General features: G+C 36.0%; 2 protein-coding genes across 2 annotated transcripts in view; one reads left to right on the top strand and one right to left on the bottom strand.

Annotated features, from left to right (window-relative positions):
* Positions 1–4,879: 4,879 nt before the first annotated feature.
* Positions 4,880–21,185, bottom strand: LOC129928650 (von Willebrand factor C domain-containing protein 2-like). Its single transcript, XM_056043757.1, has 3 exons — positions 21,023–21,185; positions 8,509–8,650; positions 4,880–5,063 (listed from the first exon to the last, which is right to left on the bottom strand). Exons 1-3 carry the CDS (start codon positions 21,125–21,127, stop codon positions 4,918–4,920), a joined length of 393 nt encoding a protein of 130 aa, XP_055899732.1. The 5' UTR covers positions 21,128–21,185; the 3' UTR covers positions 4,880–4,917.
* Positions 21,186–21,452: 267 nt separating this feature from the next.
* Positions 21,453–22,281, top strand: part of LOC106074127 (nuclear pore complex protein Nup160-like) — a 33,641-nt gene continuing 32,812 nt past the window's right edge. The window contains exon 1 of the mRNA XM_056043756.1: positions 21,453–21,646. The gene's annotated coding sequence lies outside the window, so the exon portion shown is untranslated. The remainder of the gene's footprint in view (positions 21,647–22,281) is intronic.

The raw sequence follows: 22,281 nt of genomic DNA, 5'->3' as shown, positions 1-22,281 counted from the left end.
TGGGACATTTCTAATAAGCACCGATTTCACTTTCAATGATTTTTTTAGATAGCTTGCAGAATTAAAATACATCATTACAGTGCCAGTGTATTGAATAGAAAAAAAATTCTGGACGTCTAATCGTGATCCATAAGCAAACAAATATTTAAAAAAAATACAGAATCAAAGTTTATTCAAAGAGCCCTTTTTTTTATCAAATTAAAGATCTGCTTTAGTTGAGACATTTTTATGGAAACAACTGGAATTAAATGTACCACCAAATAAAATATTTTTTAAAATTCAGTGTTTACCAAAGTTTGTTTATGTGTGTCGAAGTGCCGAAGTAAGGATAAAAAGAGCCTAATATGCGTCTCGAGATCCGCTGTGTACTTCCATTGAACTAAGAATTTACTAACAATGACCACTAGCCTTTTTTTATTTAGAAACATTGACGGTGATTAATCATTTGAATGCAAAATAAAGACTGAACATTTAAAACAATATAATTTAAACAGGTTGGAGGGTGAATTATACCTTTTCTTTTCCTTTCTCTATCTATATTGCATTCTAGATAAACAACGTGAAATGATGTCTCCCGTTTCTGTACATTTTCTGATACAATATAGCCTATGTGTATATTCAGACAAAATTATCATTTATTTTAGGTTCACGAGGTACATATTACTATTCATTACAAATTTTAAAAAATTAAAAAAAGAAAAAAAAATTATACTACTAATTCTGAGAATATGAACCCAGTTAGTTTGGCTTCAAAACTCAACAATCAACGTAAATGCCACACTGCCGATGTAGGTTTTACAAATCGAGGCTATATAAGCACATTTGGAATTAAACTCTGCCATTGAAAGATAAATCTAATTCTTTTCTTCTAGATTTTACAAATATTTTTTCTAAATTGTGTAATTTATATAAAATTTACATAATATTTAAGTTAAAACAATATTACTAAACAAGAAAAGAAAACTAATGTTTTCTTTTTGTGGTTGATCTTCAAAATTGTAATTCTTTTTTTTTTTCTTTTATAAATTTAAAATAGATAACGTCTTTTTCCATCAGTTATCTGCCTTTGAAGATTGACCTTTTGGTACACAATTTTTGTAATAGAGTGAGATAGAGAACTCAATTGACTTTTTATATTAGAAAATTTTGCATTTTTTGTCCTAAAAAATTAAATTTTTAAAAGAAATTGTAAAAATGACAAATTATTCATAAATTATTTGTATAATTCTATTTTATAAAAAATCTACAAAAACAATTACTTTTTCATTTATCTACTAAAACACGAATCCCATTTTCTGTACATGGGACATTTCTAATAAGCACCGATTTCACTTTTAATGTGTTTTTTAGATAGCTTGCAGAATTAAAACACATCTTTCACTCACCTATGGATTTAATAGAAAAAAAATATGGACGTCTAATCGTGATCCATAAGCAAACAAATATTTAAAAAAAATACAGAATCAAAGTTTATTCAAAGAGCCCTTTTTTTTATCAAATTAAAGATCTGCTTTAGTTGAGACATTTTTATGGAAACAATTGGAATGAAATGTACCACCAAATAAAATATTTTTTAAAATTCAGTGTTTACCAAAGTTTGTGTATGTGTGTTGAAGTGCCGAAGTAAGGAGTCAAAGAGCCTAATATGCGTCTCGAGAGCCGCTGTGTACTTCCACTGAACTAAGAATTGACTAACAATGACCACTAGCCTTTACTATTTAGAAACATTGACGGTGATTAATCATTTGAATGCAAAATAAAGACTGAACATTTAAAACAATATAATTTAAACAGGTTGAAGGGTGAATTATACCTTATCTTTTCCTTCCTCTATCTATATTGCATTCTAGATAAACAACGTGAAATTATGTCTTCCGTTCCTGTACATTTTCTGATACAATATAGCCTATGAGTATATTCAGACAAAATTATCATTTATTTTAGGTTTACGAGGTACATATTACTATTCATGACAAATTTAAAAAATTAAAAAAAGAAAAAAAATTTAACTACTAATTCTGAGAATATGAACCTAGTTAGTTTGGCTTCAAAATTCAACAATCAACGTAAATGCCACACTGCCGATGTAGGTTTTACAAATCGAGGCTATAGAAGCACATTTGGAATTAAACTCTGCGATTGAAAGATAAATCTAATTCTTTTCTTCTAGATTTTTTCAAATATTTTTTCTAAATTGTGTAATTTATATAGAATTTACATAATATTTGAGTTAAAACAATATTACTAAACAAGAAAAGAAAACTAATGTTTTCTTTTTGTGGTTGATCTTTAAAATTGTAATTCTTTCTTTTTCTTATATAAATTTAAAATAGATAACGTCTTTTTCCATCAGTTATCTGCCTTTGAAGATTGACCTTTTGGTACACAATTTTCGTAATAGAGTGAGATAGAGAACTCAATTGACTTTTTATATAAGAAAATTTTGCATTTTTTGTCCTAAAAAATTAAATTTTTAAAAGAAATTGTAAAAATGACAAATTATTCATAAATTATTTGTATAATTCTATTTTATAAAAAATCTACAAAAACAATTACTTTTTCATTTATCTACTAAAACACGAATCCCATTTTCTGTACATGGGACATTTCTAATAAGCATAGATTTCACTTTTAATGTGTTTTTTAGATAGCTTGCAGAATTATAACGCTTATTTGATACAGTGATGGGTTCCATTGAAAAAAAAATTCTGGTCGCCAAATCGTGATCCATAAACAAAACAAATATAAAAAAAAATACAGAATCAAAGTTGATTCAAAGAGCCTTTTTTTCAAATTAAAGATTTGCTTTAGTTGAGACATTGTTATGGAAACAATTGGAATTAAATGTACTACCTAATAAAAATATTTTTTAAAATTCAGTGTTTACCAAAGTTTGAGTATGTGTGTTAAAGTGTTCCGTTTTAATTTGTACGTTTCTTAGTAACCATTTTTGTATTTCTCTTAAAAACAATTTCTCCCACTTTATTGGGTTTTTTTTTCAATGAATTATGTAATTATCGTCTAACAGATTTCATTGTTTACTTTCGTCTTTCATATATTGCGATCTGTAGGGCAGATGCTGTGAAGGTCATCTGTTTCTGTGGCCCATGGTTAACGAGCAGGTGTCATGTGGCCAGCACAACGACAAACCGCCTTTATTTTCCCCCCAACTTACGTCAGGTACCCATTAACCCGTGCATGTTACGCTGCTTCATATTGGCGCCCAGGTGGAAACGGTTGTAAGAAACTTGAAGCGAAACATGACTCCCGTGGGCGTGCCTAACGGGTGCGAGAGTATTCCCTTAGCACTGTGCGGGGTTGTAAAGGAGCTCCCTTGACCTAGTCAACAATCCAGGCGTATCCAGCCTGATACAGAGTAGGAAAATGGTAGTGGTTCCCGGTGTACACGGCCTTCGACCACGTTTCTAGTCTGAGAGTCCTGGAAATGAGTGTAAACATAAACACTTATAAGAGCCTCTTCCAGACAGAACACACTGTTCAATCAAGCTAGTAAGAGGAAGCTCTTGTTCGCTTTTACTGACCTAAAGTTTCAATAGCCTATGGCTCAACTTAACCTGACAGTTTCAAATTGGTATTTATTAAATCTGGGTGGGCTCAGAGAGGTCCAAAAGAGGCCGAGATAAAAAAAAAATATCCCAGTCTTCATAAGGATTTGAGCCCGGGACTACTGATTAGGAAGCCAAGCACTTTACCACTCTGCCACGTTATTTTTCTTAGTTAAAATAAATGACCTCATCTCTCTCGTTTCTTTACAGTTTTAAATCAACAACTCAAAAAAACAGAATGTGAACTTTCGTACAGCCAGCTACACTATGTATCCTATTATTATTCAAGATAATCCTATTGGCCTGTGTGATACCATCAATTCAAAGGGGCAAGGTTAAATGGGTCATAGTCAGGTCTATGTCTAAGGGAGCAAACCCAAACTGACAATTCGGTAGGTGGAGGTAAAATAGTCTAAAAAAATAAATATTTCCTGCAGCCCCTGACCCTAAACAGCAAATATAGTCAGCAAAGAAGAGAGCAGGTTCTGGTGTTTGGGCAACTTAGTATGTCACAATGTAGCCCCTGAAAAGTTTGAAAATGACGGACTAAAACATATTCATTATAGAATCTTCTCGTGCACATTTCAAGTACGCTTGAACTTGGCTACCTATGAAGGAGGTTCGATACCCAAATCAGGCAGAGTACTGAGCGCCTAAAGGCAAATTAAATATAAGCCTTGTTTTTTAAATAAGTAATTCCCCCACCCCCCTGCTACATTTGGAAGCGGCAAAGAATGTCTATTTGCATGTGACATACTTGTGTACACTTGCTCTAGACACTACGACAGCATAAATGTTACGTATGACTTGAGCAGTTCTTGTTGCACTTTCATGCTTGATATTGTTTAACTCTTTCTCTCCTAACTGACGATAGCAACGTTGATTTAACCCCATTAAATTAAAATACTTTTTGTTTTTATAAACTTTAATTTATGTTATATAAAAAGAGCACGCATTCTCCTATAATTCTATACCTAATATAAAATTTACTGATAACAAGCTAAAAAGTTAGTGAAGTTTAATCATAACAGGGTAGTCATACACAAATCAGGAAAATGAATAATTCCTTCGGATCGTGGAAAATAATTACGGAGAGAAAGCGTTAAAGCTGTTGTGTTGTTTGCCAGTTTGATATGTCTTCATTCTTTATAAATGAATTATTGGTGGGGGAAGGTGGAAAAGCAAAACAATAAAAAATATTACCTATTCAAAAATTATGTAAGAGACGACGACTTTTCAAGTATTATGTACATCTGGGTCTTTTTTATTTTTATAGTTCTAAACCATAAAGAAAAAAAAACAGAAATACAATGTAGGCCTACATGTTTATTGTAAAATGTTAGTATACGTTTCAATGATTCTCCACCACGGGATAACGACAGCGGGCCAAGGGTACACCAGTAGTAAGAACTGGACATGTGCACGTGCGACTTCCACTTATAACAACAGACTCTCCGGGCTTTACAGTGCCCCCACCGGGAAGTAGACAGTTTGGCCCTGTGGATTAGATATAATATTAAAAATAAATATAGGATTATAAACGAAGCTTGTGTTTTTACGTAATCGTCCCACCCCCACACACCCATAATATCGGCCAACATATTGTTATGACTTTGCCATGCGCACCGCCATCCAAGATAGTGCAGAAAGAAGGTGCGCACTATCTGTGACCAAACAAGTCGGATGTTGACATTAGAGAAAAACGATTTCCGCCCAAGTAGAGTGCCAATATGGAGATGTTGTACTCAAGGCAGATGCCCCTTTGTGTTTGTCATGTCTCAGTGTAAATAAACGTCTATGTCTCGTTGAGTTGCCTCACTTCAGTTATTACAATTGGTTGTCAGAAGTGGGATTTATAGGCAACTCAACGAGAGGAGGTAGGATTAGATCTCTATGGCATCGTTGAAGCTATTACATCAGCTCTTAATTAAAGAGCTAAGACAAGAGCTTCGAGACCGAGGTTTAAAACCTGTCGGTAGCAGGGAAACGCTCACGGCTCGTCTTCGGCAAGCTCTGATCGATGAAGAGGAAGATCCGGAGACCTATCAATTTGAAATTGACCCTGGGATTGTTGATGTAATGGGCAAGATCCAGGACTTTGTGGATGCATTTGATGAACAACTGAACATGATTGGGAACAAGATGGGAAACATGAGCAGGAACATAATGTTGAACAAAGTAGATGAAAGTGTATTGCAAGTAGAAGGCCGAATAGACCAAAGTGATAAAATTAAGTCGCAAGCAAAAGGAGGAATAAACTCGTTAGGGAAGGAGCAGTTGCCTGGTCAGGACTGTGGCTGCACAAACAGTGGTGACGGAGGCGCTGGGGATTGGAGCGCTGTCTGTGACTGTGTTGTGGGCAAGTCTGGCGGGGATGACTTTCAAGGCGAGAAACGTGACGACGATTGCTGCGATGATCTGAACGGTATGTTTCAAATCGAAAGGAAAGAAACAAATGAAGAAACAAGAGAAGTCTGTTATGTGCCTGAAGTGTTTGTTCCTGTTGTACCTGTTACCAGTACCTCAATGAGCCGGACAGATCAAGACAACGTTGGGTCTGCGTCCAAGCTTTCTGCTGTGGACCTTAAAGACCTCTGTTTATCTGTCAGTACCTTTCATAAGAATTCAAGCCATGAAAGCCTCAAGACCGTTTCTGATTCCTTGCCTTGGATGACGTCGGGTGAAATTGTGAATACGGGCCCCAACAATGGCCGAGACAGAAACAACGAATTTGACTTTGGCAGCGGCATAAGAGAGAACTCGATGCTTGGCAACTGCATCCAGACGATTGACATGAACTGTATATGCGGCGCCATGCGGGGACAGTGCCCATGCCAAGATACCCAGCTACAAGATCTGAACTTGACAGAAATGTATATTTCTGCCCACATCAGAGAGAGTGACTTGAACGGTTGTGAATTAATTCCAGCGAAACCTGGTGTAGCGGTGGAAGAACATTACAAGGATGCTTCATCGGCATACCTTACAGATGAGGCTGAGAAAGACTATGTGCCTGAAATCATGGCTACCAGTGGGCCTACAACTGTGTCGCGAGACATCCATGGAAAAGGTCCGCTGACTTGGCGTCTTAAAACAACGGCCATTTGTGTTAAGTGGCTGGTATCAGAGACTATCGTCATGAGGTCAAAGCGTACACTGGCCAACTGGAAGAAGAGGAAGCGACGGCCTCGGATGACTGTGCAGATGGCTTCGTGGACAAAAGGCCCCCTGCCGCCTGTGGCTCCCATTGATCGACCTCCACCTGAACTGTCAAACCTCAGCTGCAGTGTTTCTTTTCGGGACGAAAAGTGCTAAGACGGGGGCAATGTTATGACTTTGCCATGCGCACCGCCATCCAAGATAGTGCAGAAAGAAGGTGCGCACTATCTGTGACCAAACAAGTCGGATGTTGACATTAGAGAAAAACTATTTCCGCCCAAGTAGAGTGCCAATATGGAGATGTTGTACTCAAGGCAGATGCCCCTTTGTGTTTGTCTCAGTGTAAATAAACGTCTATGTCTCGTTGAGTTGCCTCACTTCAGTTATTACAATATAGAAAAGTGGCTTATATCATAGTAACTAATTCTGTTAAAAAACTGTGATTTGTACAAACAAAATGGAACCCAGCCATCACCAAATCATAATGTAATGAATTTTTTTAAATATAAGCTTAAATAATTAGTATATGTTATTAACAAAGTGGTCGAGTGTGGGACAGGCAATCAGCCCTACCACCCCACCCCCTGGATCCGCCAGTGTACTAGCTTATCCAGTGACGTAGCTAGGGTGGGGGGGGAGTGGTGGGAAGAATTTGAAAATCCTCCCCTCAAGTGGGGGCCCCCAAGTAAGTGTTTTTTTTACATTAAATATTACACAAAATGCAGGGGCCCCTAAAGAGGTCAAGACCCTGGCCCCCAAAGGATGGAAATTTTCTAACTACGCCCCTGAGCTTATCTTATCTTATATAATACAGACGTTACTTAAAGACTCTATTTTTATTCAAGATTTATTCACAAGTGTTAAGATCTACTTGTTCGACTACCTATGTTAGAAGACCATTCCTTCTTCAATTTGGTGAAATGTCGAAACGTTATTTCTAGTCTGCTGATGATGAATTTTCTATGAAGTTAAATGAATTAACTTATTAACTTATTTGTTGATTTAGAGATTGCGTAATTTTGTTTTCTGTTTCATTTGGGACTCCCCTATTCACTTCACCTAGGGCCTCCTTTTTGCTGAAGGCCGGCCCTGCTTTGATTACTTCGGCAATCAAATTCGTTATGAGAGAAAAAGAAGAGAAAGCGATATGAAAAAAAAAACATCGTAAAGATACAATGGTACCTAAACAGGGGCGGACTGGGTGTCATAATCGGCCCGGGCATTTCTATTTTATCCGGCCCATAAATTGTGTATTATATGATGGACACCCAATTCTAGGTCTACCTGTCCTCAAAATCATCATGTTAACATGTTAAGTCTGATAATGTATCGATAGCTGTGACACAGTGAATATACGCGCTAAATATGTCGCTCAGAGGGACCCTTTTGTAAGAGAATACTATAAAAGCTTTAACAGTTTAATACGCGCCATACTGACATTCATGCCGCCCTTATCTTTTAAAATACAGACGTGATTTCAAAAAAAGATGATTACTATGGTTCTACCGGCCCATTTGGATACCTGCCCACCGGGCATTTGCCCGAATGCCCATATAGCCAGTCCGCCCCTGAACCTAAAGGAAAACGAAAGAAAATAAAAATAAGAAGAAAAAGAGATTTTAAAATAAATAATACACAAAATGAACAATGTCCTAGACGTCATGATGAAAGAGAACTGTTGCCAACTAATAACTTTGTGCTACAACTCAAGAAAACATTAAGAAACTGGAACAGATACAAAATAGAGCAAAAGAGTTAAAACACACATATACACTAAACTGACCATTAGGGCAGGTTGGGCAGCACTGGCCTGGCTCCGTTCTCCAGTCGATACATTCTGGACCGGCACACATCGCACTCACACACTGGAGTTCTCCGTGAAAGCAGAGACAAGGTGAGCAGGGGTCAGAGCTACGCTCTCCGTTCTGAAGCAAAAACAGAGAGTAATAGATAGGAATCTATTATATAAAGTAGACTGTAAGGATGTATGTAATAGGTAAATAAAATTATAGCTTTTATATAGCGCTATTTTCATGCTTATAGCATTGTCATAGTCTTAGTTGACATTGCATGATCTAAAGTTCACGTCATGTTAATAGTTTAAAAGACACGTGGAATTCCTGATGTAGAAAACAGGAAGTAGAATGAAAAGTTGACTTGAGTTCAGTCAAGTCAAGTCAGTAAGGTCTTGCTCCCGGTACAGGAAGGTTGGACGTTTCCTCCTGGACTGGTGGATATGTATGCATATAGCATGAGAGTCCAAGGACTAGTCATTGTTGATTAATAATATTTGAGAGTTGATTTCATTATGTGCTTACTGAATATTAAGGTATTATTCGTATTTCAATGGATATCTATAGTTGAAGCTCCAGTGTCACTAGTAGTAATTGTTCTTATTGTTACCCGCTGAGATGCGGACGTGATTTGTCGTTAACGTATTGGATACTTTTGATACCGCTGTTATGCGGATAGGATCATTATTTCTTGACTTGTAGCACTAACAAGGAGTGCAGTATATTATTATTATGTTGTAAATAAAATCTTCATGTTGTCTGCTGAACGGACTTGAGTCAGTCGTATAGTGTTTGTCTCGTCACGTGTCTAGAGCACTTCAGGAAGTAAGAACCCAGTATTACACCATTCAATCAGTCTCTAATATTCGTCTTGTTATTCATTTACATTTTTGGTAGCCAGTATGTTGTGTTCTAGACACGCACGGACTCAAAACTCAGACACCACTCAAGCGAAACCAGTCACAAGTATTCAAGTAGATCATCATTGAACTAACCTGAGCCTGCACTTTTTCACCGGTTGACCTGACCCGTATTTACTAGAGTCCACTTTATCATTGACCAATTCGAACTTAACATCTATAGCTTGTATATTTTAAACCTGGTCAATGCTTATATAGGGACGTCGCACCTAACAGCTGATACATTTGTGTGGGTGAAAAATTCAAGGCGTCGCTCGAAGACAGCTGATACATTTGTGTGGGTGAAAAATTCAAGGCGTCGCCTGAAGACAGATGATACATCGTTTCCACGTGAGCGCTCGTCACCAACTCTTGACACGCTCTTGCATTGTCGAGGTTTCACCTTACATTGCTATACAGAAGGTCCTCCATTTAGACCTCTGTTCACTTATGGTCATTCTAATTTTTCAGAGACTTTACATATTTGGATTATCTAAGCTGAAGTTTTCCACTTAAGTACTGTTGGATTATTTGAATTATTTATACGAATGTTCAAGTACTTTTGGATTATTGATCTTTGACGTTGAAGTTGGACTAACTTGTACCTATTGGCGCTCTCCTAGTCATCGTTGTACGCCGAAGAAATAACACGTGCCTGCATTACTACACTTAACTCTTGGATTATCTTTTTGGATTATTTGGACTACCTGTTGGACTTGTGTTAATTGTAAAGGTCAAGGGGAAATATTTTTTGACATTACTTGAGCATTTGGGCCATCTTATGGCACATGACTGGATTATTTTACTACTACTTTGATGCTCACATTGAGTTGATTGAGGTGTATTCTCAATCGGATTACTTAGTTACCTTACCCATGGATTATTATTGAACTACTCAAGCTGTATTTGTATTTGACAAGCTACAAGAGAGGATTAATCTACATCAGTCTACAAAAGAAAGTCTGTAAGTTATAATTAAGGATTGAATATATTTATATGATTAATAAAGTACATTGATTTTGCTGTGGTATAGCAGTAATTGAAGTTGATTATATATAGAGTTAGTGATTGATAACTCTTGTAACCATATTAAATTGTTTTTCATTTTTGATATTTGTTACTTTAAAGGGCGGTCGGCGTGGGTCTGTCTTATGTTTTGAGACTGAAGCGGCACAATTTATTTGTTCCGTTCCATTTCACTTCATCTGATAGGGATCTTTAGGATTTTCTTTTTGTTCTCCTAGTCCTAATAAGGTCCGAGTAGACCAGCCTTGTTCGGTAGGGACTTCTAGATCATTTGGAAATTTTTTGTTTAGTGGTAGATAGTTTTGTTTGTACAATCGTAGTGTAATTTCTTTTCGTATTCATATTGTTTGTTTTGTGTAAGTCTTGTATGTACATATCTGTGATTCTCCTGTCAAACTCTTCTATTTATTAATTTCTTTTAGAGCAGACTGTATTATTATCTATATTGTTTTTGTGTTCGTCACCTATCCTTTAATTTATCTCTTTATTCTCTTATTAATTTAATTTTTTTTTCATTTCATTTTTTCACTGCACATATAACATGTTACAAAGATATATTTGAAGTAATAATATTGTGTACATATATACTATCACTTGAATTAGAGCCTTATTTTTGAGCTCTTGTACTTATTCTGTATTGACACATTTCTCGTACTCTGATTATTTTGTTGGTACATTTTGACGCAACACTTATTACTATTGACAAATTTGTACATTGTATTTGGCACACATTGATTACAAACTCAACACATTTATTGGCCATCTATTATTTAAATATCAAAGATACATGCAAAGTGAGACATTATTATTTGTATTTTGATAACTAAGCACTCACTACACAGTTAATACTACATACAGATTGGAATCCTATATATTTGTTGACTTTATACACGTTGAAGATTATTTAATATTTATTGACATCATACACACTTGAAGCCTAAGCCCATACCTATCAACAATGTCTACCTATGATAAAATCTTGGAGTTGGCCAGAGAAATGGAATTGAAGGGTGAAAAGAAAAGAGAATTTATCGAAAGAGAATTGGAAGAATTAAAAAAGAAAGAACGTGAAGTAGCGGAACGAGATGAACGAGCGGCAGAAAGAGCGCATCAGAAAGAAATGAAAGAAATAGAGGGAAAAGTTGAGTTAGCTAAACTGGAAGCTGCAAAAGTGAATCCGAACATATTACAACCACTGACACAGCAAGCCAAACCATACGTTTCAAAGTTCCATAAGTTCAATGAGAAAAATGAAAGTCTTGAAAACTACATCGTGCAATTTGAGCACATAGCCTCAACGTATGACATGTCCCCCAGAGATATGGCCAAGCACCTACTCGCCAATCTCGCAGGTGAACCTCTGAACATAATAGCCACCCTGACACCTGAACAAAAGACTGACTACAAGGCTGTGAAAAACAGACTCCTCGAACACTTTGGCAAATCCGAGGACCATTACAGAAAACTCTTCCGAGACATCAGATTGCAAAAGAACGGTGATTACAACAGAATTATTTTCGAAATTAAGCAAAATATCTTAAAGTGGCTCGAACTCTCCAACTGTGACATGAAGAAACCAGACCAAATCATTGATATGTTCTTAATTGACAGCGTACTATTGAATGTTACAGACAACGTTTTCACTTTCCTGAAAGAGAAGAAAATAAAAAACGAAACAGAACTCATAACTAACCTGAATTTATTCAAAGACAGCCATCCCAATCACACCATCGACAGAAGAGACCATCAAATAGCTGCCACCATTAACACTGATTCAAGTAAATGCAAGTACAGCAACAATAAAACCTGCTTTAACTGCGGCATAAAGGGTCACATAAAGAGCCAATGTAGATCAATCAACAGAAGCACTTTCCAGTATCGAAGTGGCACATATAGGGACAATAAATATGACAACAGAAGAAACAGCAGAGCAACCCAAAGCTACAGCCCTAATGATAGAAGAAGGCAATACAACACCAACAACGATAATTACAACTTCCAGAACTATCAAAGAAGACAGCAATACAATACCAACAACTTTCAGAACTATCACAGACAATCCAGACGTGATGGCTACGAACTAAACAGATACAACAGAAATACTTCAAACAGATGGCAAAGTAACAGCAACAATAGAATCCATAGACGTCCTAGCAGTTATGACAACTCAGCCGCAACCATCGACACTCACGAACTCGAACATGTAGCATTCATGAACTCAACTCCAGACAATAACTACTATCCATTACTTACAAACGGGCTGGACAACGCACCACGAAACAGTAACATTAGAACTGGAAACACACATGACACTAGTAGTTAGCAAGCTAGACATAAGGCAGCACAACATACAATTTTGTTTATTATACAATAGGATACAACACCATCACAAAATCATTAAATATCAGTAATATAACTAAACAATGACATTGTTCACATAAGTCAACAACTATAATTATCACACTATTTTACATAACACTAGCACCGTTAAGGACTCATTAGCCAGTACAAGTGTAATTCATTGAATCTATTGATGCCATATATTCTACATATAACTTTGATTGTATTTGTACACATGACACTTCAAAAGGTCATATGTGTCCAAATTTTTGCAAATATGTAAATTATTTTTTCATAGTCCATTTGAACAGAACTCAGTCATATTAGAACCTGAGTATGTGATACTATTTATTGAAATGTATTTTTCATTTTTTCAAATGTACATAACCTTTGTAAATTGTATAGATATGATTGTGACATTGATCTTCACTGATGAATTTATTTTCCCACATATCAGTTTTGAAGACTATTTGAGCTTAATCTATGGCTTGAAAAGGTATACTTGATATGTAATGCAAAGAATGATTTTTGAGAAGAATATTGTATTTAATATGAGAAAATTATTGATGGCTCGTGAAGCAATATATTTGATGTGTGATGAAGACACTGATTTTTTTGAGATTATATTTAATATGAGAAAATTATTGGAGCATTATTGATGGCTCGTGAAGCAATATATATTTGATGTGTGATGTAGACACTGAATTTTTTAGGAGAAGATTGTATTTAATATGAGAAACTAATGGAGCATTATTGATGGCTCGTGAAGTAATATATATAATGTGTGATGTAGACACTGATTTTTTAGAAGATTGTATTTAATATGAGAAACTAATGGAGCATTATTGATGGCTCGTGAAGTAATATATTTGATGATGTGTGAAGACACTGATTTTTTGAGAAGATTGTATTTAATATGAGAAACTAATGGAGCATTATTGATGGCTCGTGAAGTAATATATATAATGTGTGATGTAGACACTGATTTTTTAGAAGATTGTATTTAATATGAGAAACTAATGGAGCATTATTGATGGCTCGTGAAGTAATATATTTGATGATGTGTGAAGACACTGATTTTTTGAGAAGATTGTATTTAATATGAGAAATTTATTGGAGCATTATCAATGGCTCAAAGCAATATATTTGATATGTGATGTAAGCACTGATTTTTTTGAAAGAACATTGTACTTGATTCATGAAGACTATTGGAGCAATATTAATGGCTCAAAGTAATATATTTGATTTTTGAAAAGAACATTGTATTTGATTGATGAAGACTATTAGAGCACTACTAATGGCTCGAAGTAATATATTTGATGTTACATAATGTGAAAAGCTTATTCATTTTTTGAGAGAAGATTGTAACTTATACATTTGTTAAACCAACTTGAGCTCACAGCAAGACATAAGAGCCAAATGAATATCATGATAATGACCTTCATGCTTTAATATGCTTATGACTTTGATGATTTAGATATGTTCCTCATATATCATCATTGAAGAATATATTTTCTTGACTTTCATGATTTAGTTGCATTGTCAAAACATTGTCATTATTTTCGTACACAAACCATTGAGACAACATACATATTTATTATAGAGATATTTCACTTGCATTGATTTATTTTAAAAACATTGTCAATATTTTTTCATTTCACCATGTAACCATTGTCAATATTTTTCATTTGACCATGTAACCATTGTCAATATTTTTCATTTGATTATGTAACCTGATGGGATAAACTAAGTATATTTGTATACGAGCATTTTTCATGGCTGCTCATTCCTTTGTAAAATTAATATTGAAAGCATTCTTTTGATAAATTGAGAATTTACTTTGAAATTTTGTGTAAAAAAAACAAAAACAAGACAACTTTCTTTTTCAAATAATGTTGACAACTATGAGTATTGTCTACACAGACAAATATTTTTTCAAATATTGTAAGGTCTAATGAGACCATATATTAGTCTCATCAAATTTTTTGATAGCATGATAAGACATGTGCAAGAGATTGTAGAACACATTGTACATTTGTATATACTATTTTTTCTCTCAAAAGATGCGACTATACATATAATAGTATTATTACTAAAATTTTAAAAGATTTTTACAAAATCTTTTTTTGAGGGAAAGGGCGTAATGTCATAGTCTTAGTTGACATTGCATGATCTAAAGTTCACGTCATGTTAATAGTTTAAAAGACACGTGGAATTCCTGATGTAGAAAACAGGAAGTAGAATGAAAAGTTGACTTGAGTTCAGTCAAGTCAAGTCAGTAAGGTCTTGCTCCCGGTACAGGAAGGTTGGACGTTTCCTCCTGGACTGGTGGATATGTATGCATATAGCATGAGAGTCCAAGGACTAGTCATTGTTGATTAATAATATTTGAGAGTTGATTTCATTATGTGATTATTGAATATTAAGGTATTATTCGTATTTCAATGGATATCTATAGTTGAAGCTCCAGTGTCACTAGTAGTAATTGTTCTTATTGTTACCCGCTGAGATGCGGACGTGATTTGTTGTTAACGTATTGGATACTTTTGATACCGCTGTTATGCGGATAGGATCATTATTTCTTGACTTGTAGCACTAACAAGGAGTGCAGTATATTATTATTATGTTGTAAATAAAATCTTCATGTTGTCTGCTGAACGGACTTGAGTCAGTCGTATAGTGTTTGTCTCGTCACGTGTCTAGAGCACTTCAGGAAGTAAGAACCCAGTATTACACCATTCAATCAGTCTCTAATATTCGTCTTGTTATTCATTTACAACATAATAGTAATATACTGCACTCCTTGTTAGTGCTACAAGTCAAGAAATAATGATTCTATCCGCATAACAGCGGTATCAAAAGTATCCAATACGTTAACAACAAATCACGTCCGCATCTCAGCGGGTAACAATAAGAACAATTACTACTAGTGACACTGGAGCTTCAACTATAGATATCCATTGAAATACGAATAATACCTTAATATTCAATAAGCACATAATGAAATCAACTCTCAAATATTATTAATCAACAATGACTAGTCCTTGGACTCTCATGCTATATGCATACATATCCACCAGTCCAGGAGGAAACGTCCAACCTTCCTGTACCGGGAGCAAAACCTTACTGACTTGACTTGACTGAACTCAAGTCAACTTTTCATTCTACTTCCTGTTTTCTACATCAGGAATTCCACGTGTCTTTTAAACTATTAACATGACGTGAACTTTAGATCATGCAATGTCAACTAAGACTATGACAAGCATGCTCAGAGCTCTTTTGGTCCAATCTCAGTTGGGGGGGGGAGGGGAGGGAGTATCTAGGAGAAGGTTTTTCCGTGCTGCCTAGTGCCTTCAGGCACTCAGTAAACACAATCCTGCCCGAGTTGGGTGACGCTTCCAACATAGAAAAGAAATCCAAACCGTTTGACCAATCTTGATAAAACTTATCACAATTTTTTTTTAAAAACCAAGTGTACTCCAAAATAACATTTGGGAAGAGCTTCGATATATTCTCTAAAACAAAAAAATTGTAAAGAGTCAATTTGATGCCCTTGATAGCTGCCTAGTTTTCAGAGTGTAAATGGCATTTTAAAAACACATTTTCACCGTAAGTGGATAAAAAAAACAACTATCGATTTATAAATTAATACGTTCAATTAAAACTAAAAATATGATAACACTTCTAGCTATCAGTGGAGGCGCGGTGGCTGAGCAGGGTCCAGGGTTCGAATCCTGGTGAAGACTGGGATTTTAATTTTGGGATCTTCGGGCGCCTCTGAGTCCAACCAGCTCTAATGTGTACCTGACATTAGTTGGGGAAAAGTAAAGGCGGTAGGTCGTTGTGCTGGCCACATGATACCCTCGTTAACCGTTGGCAACGGAAACAGATGACCTTTACATCATCTGCCCTATAGACCACAAGGTCTGAAAGGGAAGCTACTTTACTGTTTTCTAGCTATCAGTCCTGGTACTGAAAGTCTTTCTTGTGACATTGTTTAAAATAGGGTAACACTCAACAGTTTTATTTTTAAAATGACCTTTCAGACACCCCCCCCCCCCGCGTTCTTTGTCTGCCACTGACACATGTAGACTTAGAAAAAATGACACTGATATAGTTTTTAAAAAATAAACAATTATCTTTACTATTACTAATTACAAACATGTTGAAGATACATTATCTCTACGAACATATTCATGATATACAAATAAATTTCGAATGGACTTAAATATTCATAAAGTTTAATTTATCTCTATGCTTTTCCATAACATCAGTTAGTTTTGATAGTACATATTTCTTGTTGATTATATATTAACGCTAGTTATTTTCTAAAAAATTTCAAAAAATATCTTTGGAACCAAGCTTATCATCTCAAATCTTGTCATTTAATGCATTTATTGTTACATCAAGTATGGGAAAGAAACAGCTTTAATAATTTAATTGCTTTTAGGATCATAGTAATACATTTAATAATAATAATTTAATTCGTACCAGACTCCGTCAGACTCTATCACCTCCACTCATTGATCAGGGAACATGAAATACACCAAGATACCTGTGTGTAGTCGCTGAATGAACTCTTTATGTTGTCTGTTGTATTTATGTGTATTTTTCTGTTGTGTTGTCTTTATATGAGAAAAGAGTCCTTGTAATCACAACAAATTTCCGTAAGGATAATAAAGCAGTCTTAGTCTTAGTCTTAGTAATTGTTAGTTGATTCCGAAGATTAAGAATGAGTGCAGTATTTTAGGCGATTTGACAAACCTTTAATTGCGGCCTACACTTTTCGACACATCTGATGCGGCCAAATACCTTTTTTTTTAATCACTAATTCTTGTCCCTAGTGTTAGGCCATTACTTAGTATTGTTAAGACATTTAGTTAGTATAGAGAGGCACCATAGTTGACTGACTTTGAACGCGACATTTAGTAACGTCACGGCTTAGTTGTGTTATTATTTATGTTAATATAGTCAGTTGGTGTTAAAACTTCGAAGGGATAACTTCATATTACGGGCAGAGACTCGACTGTGGCCTTTTCAGTATTAAACTTCAGTTAAACCTGTGTAACACGGTTGGGACTTAGTTCTTCTACATGTTACATGTGTAGGTCTTGTTACTTGTTATTTAATACATCGAATACACCCACACAAGAAACCCAGACACCAATCTGTTGAAGTCAGACAGCCATCAACAACTACAAGGGCAATGCCTATCACACTAATGATAGCTCTTCATAAGGCCTCTTTCAGAGGCCATCTGCTGCCAACTGCGTTCATCTATGCTAGTCTGTGGCATTTTACGTCTCGAGAGACGATCTTTTCCCTTTGCAACTTCTTGTGTGACTAAAGAGGCCTCTTTAGTCTATGCTGGTGACTGGGCAAAATCGTACATAAGTTAATCTTTATATTGCTTCTTAAAGGTGAGGGGGGGGGCACAATGTAACGACTTCTTCTTTTAAACTCGCAAAAAAGGGACTTCTTTGGCATGTGGTCATGCCCTATACCGGACAGGTGTCCGACCCACGCAGCTGCTGAATCTTAAGTAGTGTTTCTACACTTTATACTGGCCTCCAGAATATCATTGTTCTTTGTAAAATAGTCTTGTCAGCATATGTCCATGAAGGAGCAAATGTCTTTTTGATGAAAGCTTTCCAGGAGTTTAGATGCGTCACAAAGAGTCTCAGAGCTATACAAAAATAAGGTTAGAACCATGGCTTTATAGACATCGGTAGGCGAAAAGATTCAATCCACCATACTATTATTTGGAAGCCAGGCGATTTTCTATGCGTTATATATGGCAAAATATATAGGTCACAGATAGATCAGTGTTAACACCCAGAATATTGCACTCCTCCTTACTCTTCCGACACAAAGGCAAGCCTTATTGTTATGTTGTATGAAAATTCTCTTCCCATTATATACACTAATTATCAGGTGATATTGTGTGTACACAGAGTCATTTGTAAAATAGAAGAGGAAAGTGGAATGAGTCATAGTGCGCCGCTCCCATTTTCTCCGTTACCCCCCACCACCATCACACACATTCCATGTGCCCTCCTTATGAGTGGATCTTTAAATGGGGGGGGGGGGCATTGACTGAGCGCTGCCAGTGGGATCTTAGGATAAATATCATCGACGAAAGTGACCCCTATGTTGAGCATTTGAGCTTATAACCTGAACTGCCACTTCCAGTGTTTCGCCGAAAGGCGAAGCTGGAGTGTGCTCTCCATTTTTGGGAGTTGGGGCTTTGGGTAAACGATGTTCCTTCCTCTCCACGCAGATGGTGTGACAAAGGAACGGAAAAATCCGATAGAGTATGGGATCAGTGGCGTCGCAGGTGCTGCATTGTTGTAGCGCTGAGTGCCACAAACTGCCTAAGGTTCGCCAGCTCCTGATTTTTCCTCGGCGTTGTCTCTCGAAGTCTTTCACATGTTTGGGTATAGCCGCAAGGCAGGGAAGGTTTGGATTCAGAGTTATCGTTCTCCTAAATGGTAGCCAACCAAGGCTAAAACTCTTCTTTTTTGAAGTAGCGTTTGAATTATATAAGATAAGATAAGAAGAAAAAGCCGCTTCGGTCAGTGGTGTCAAAATGTTAACCGTAAGTGAAGGCCAGGAGTTGGACTGGTTGTCAGAGGCTATTTGAGACGCATGTCATTGGGAGCATTTTATAGGTAATGATGGATTGTGCGTTTAAAACCATTACCACTTCCAGCGTTAGCACCACTTTTCTTAAACACCCTTTTTTGTTATAGGGTAGAATGTAGATGATGTAAGAGTCATGTGGAACATCCTAAAAATCCCGAAATTCAAAGTTCAAGTCTTCACTGAGATTCGAACTTAAATTTATCACTCAGCCACCACGCCCCTTCCGATATAAACAAATTTATATCCTCCGTCGCCTCAAATAGTTGAACTTTGACCTTTTATTTTGCTGTTTACTGCGGTCTAAAAAAAAAACACGTCATTTTTATACTACGAAGGTACGTCTATCTGTGAATATTTTCTTTTTAGCCAACTAGGTTATTGTAATTGTATTCCCTCGATAAAGTTTTGGATTAACCATAGTGCAGAGATGCCTACATGCCAAAAGGGAAATGTGTATTTCGAGATCTGGAAATGTGCATCTTCCTAAATATAAAGAAATATACTCAAGAAAGATTAAAAATAATTCAAGAAGGTAACATACACGAAATGCGGCAATTCTAAAGTTAACACAGCATAAAGTTATATAAGAAATTTTGTACATTTGTCAAAATATTTAAACTTTTAGTCCTGATCATAACTATTCTAGAATATGTTAAAATGACGCCAATCTCGTCACTTTGCAATGATTTTATGATCAAAATGCCTCTAGTGTATTCCACATTCCATAATAGCGGCAACAGAAAATTCATTCAAAAGAATGGGAATTTTCGTTACAAGTGAAATTAGACTACCATCAGATGTCATGCCAGCATAATTAAGGCATTTTTCTTTTGTTAACATAACCAGCCTTTGAATTTAGGCCTTCATAAGTAATGGAACCTATAGCTAGTCGCCAGTGACTATAACAGAAGCTTCGATGTGCCACAAAAGATACGTTCTGCAAGTCAGGAAACGTAACAGATTGATTCCCTTTATCATGCTAGAGGGAGATTAAGCTCTTCCAAGTCTCGCATTTATGTAAAACCTCCGCCCTTCTCCATTTTATCAGAGACAGAAGGAGCCATATATACTTCACCAGCCTATCATTGAAACTGAAAAGAAGTTTTATAAATAATAATATAATAATAAGGCTTGTCTTCGTGTCCGAAGACTAATGAAGAATACAGATATTCCCGTAGCTGTGACCTGCATATTTTGCTACATCCAGGGCAAGCTTAACCATTGTCCGCAGGTGGTCGATTTAGATTTTCCTTTCGTCGTCTGCGTTTGTCCTCGACAACAGATTTTCTTTTGGTCTCAAATGTGTATCCCGCGGCCTTCGTGAGTGACCTCCAGCTGCCTCGTTCCGACGCGGCATGCATCCAGGTGCTCTCTTCTATGTCAGCCAAGGAAAGTTGACGCCTAAGCTGGTCTTTGAAACGTTTCCGTGGGGCGCCTCTGTTACGTCGACCACCTTTTAGCTCACCAAAAAAGACTGCCTTTGGCATACGTTCGTCTCCCTAACGGGATACGTACCCTGCCCAGCGTATAAAATAATATAACCCAGAGATATAACATCATTCTAATGTAAGTCTAACATTGTAAAAACACTCACTCTGAGTCGGCCACCACCTGGTAAGTCGCAGAAAACGCCATCGTCCTGTGCGAGACAAAGTGTCCCTGCCAGAACAACCAAATAGACGATACTAATATCAAACATGATGATGCGATTTTGTTACTTTTCCACCCAGTGGTTTCTTTATATAGATCTAGATCTAGTAAGCGTATAGATCAACCAATGAGCGTGCTCTATGTGTCATAGCTATTAGCATTGTTATAAACCTTCAATTAACTCATTGAGTGCGGAGCGTCTATCCCATAGACGGTCTGTCTGCCCTAAACGCACCCATAGACGTTCTTACCCTACCTTTGTTTTGTTGCATTTTTAAATTAAAAATTTTAACTAACAACAGTGGAACTATTTTTACTTTATAAAAGAATTCTTCATCCTTTGTTTACATAGAAATTAGAAGCTTTTGGCTTTATTTAGACATTTATTTATTACTTTTTTTACAATGTAAAAAAAACGTCGCCATGACTACGATAGTCCAAGACACACCCACAATGTTGACTACTGAAGAAACTTTATAATTATTCTAAAAATTATCACAAATAAATAGTAATAATGAAGAATTTGATCTAGATGTATAGATAAATAGATTAGATTCAGGTCAATCAGGTAGGTCTAAATTTAGCGTATTTATATGATTATATCTATATTTCTATATTATTAGTATTTAGATCTAAATCTATTATTATTATTGTCAGTAGGTGAGTAGGCTAGGTCAGGAGTCAGGTGTAGTTTCAAGTTTGTAGATCGAGATAGACTAGATCTAAGCTTTTATCTCTAGACTTGGACTCTAGATCTAGATATATCTTTAGATCTAAGCTTCTGGTAAATAAAAAGAAAGGAAATGGTAGATCTACATCAAATAATCATACACTGTGGGCATTTTTCCCCCATTTTCTTTTTTTTTTTTTTTAGTATTGTTTATCTGTAAAAATCTACAACATCATGGCTATGCTTGTTCAAGACACAAGACACACCCACAATGTTTACTACTGAAGAAGCTTTATTATTGTTTTATTTATACTTCTATGAATTGTAATAATGAAGATCTTGATCAAGATTTAGATAGGATGAAGCAGACTTGGACATTAATATTAGCATTTAGATTTAGATCTAGATCTAGTATTGCCTTATACTTATACGCTTAGGCTTAGGCCTTAGCCTTGGGCTAGGTCTTGAATGTAGATCAAGGTTGACTAGATCTATGCTTTTATCTTTACACCTTTGTAGATTCCTATAGATCT

This window comes from Biomphalaria glabrata, chromosome 10 (genome assembly GCF_947242115.1).
Source record: "Biomphalaria glabrata chromosome 10, xgBioGlab47.1, whole genome shotgun sequence".
NCBI lineage: Eukaryota > Metazoa > Mollusca > Gastropoda > Planorbidae > Biomphalaria > Biomphalaria glabrata.
The sequence above is the reverse complement of the archived record's forward strand: the minus strand, read 5'-3'. Positions and strand labels throughout refer to the sequence as shown.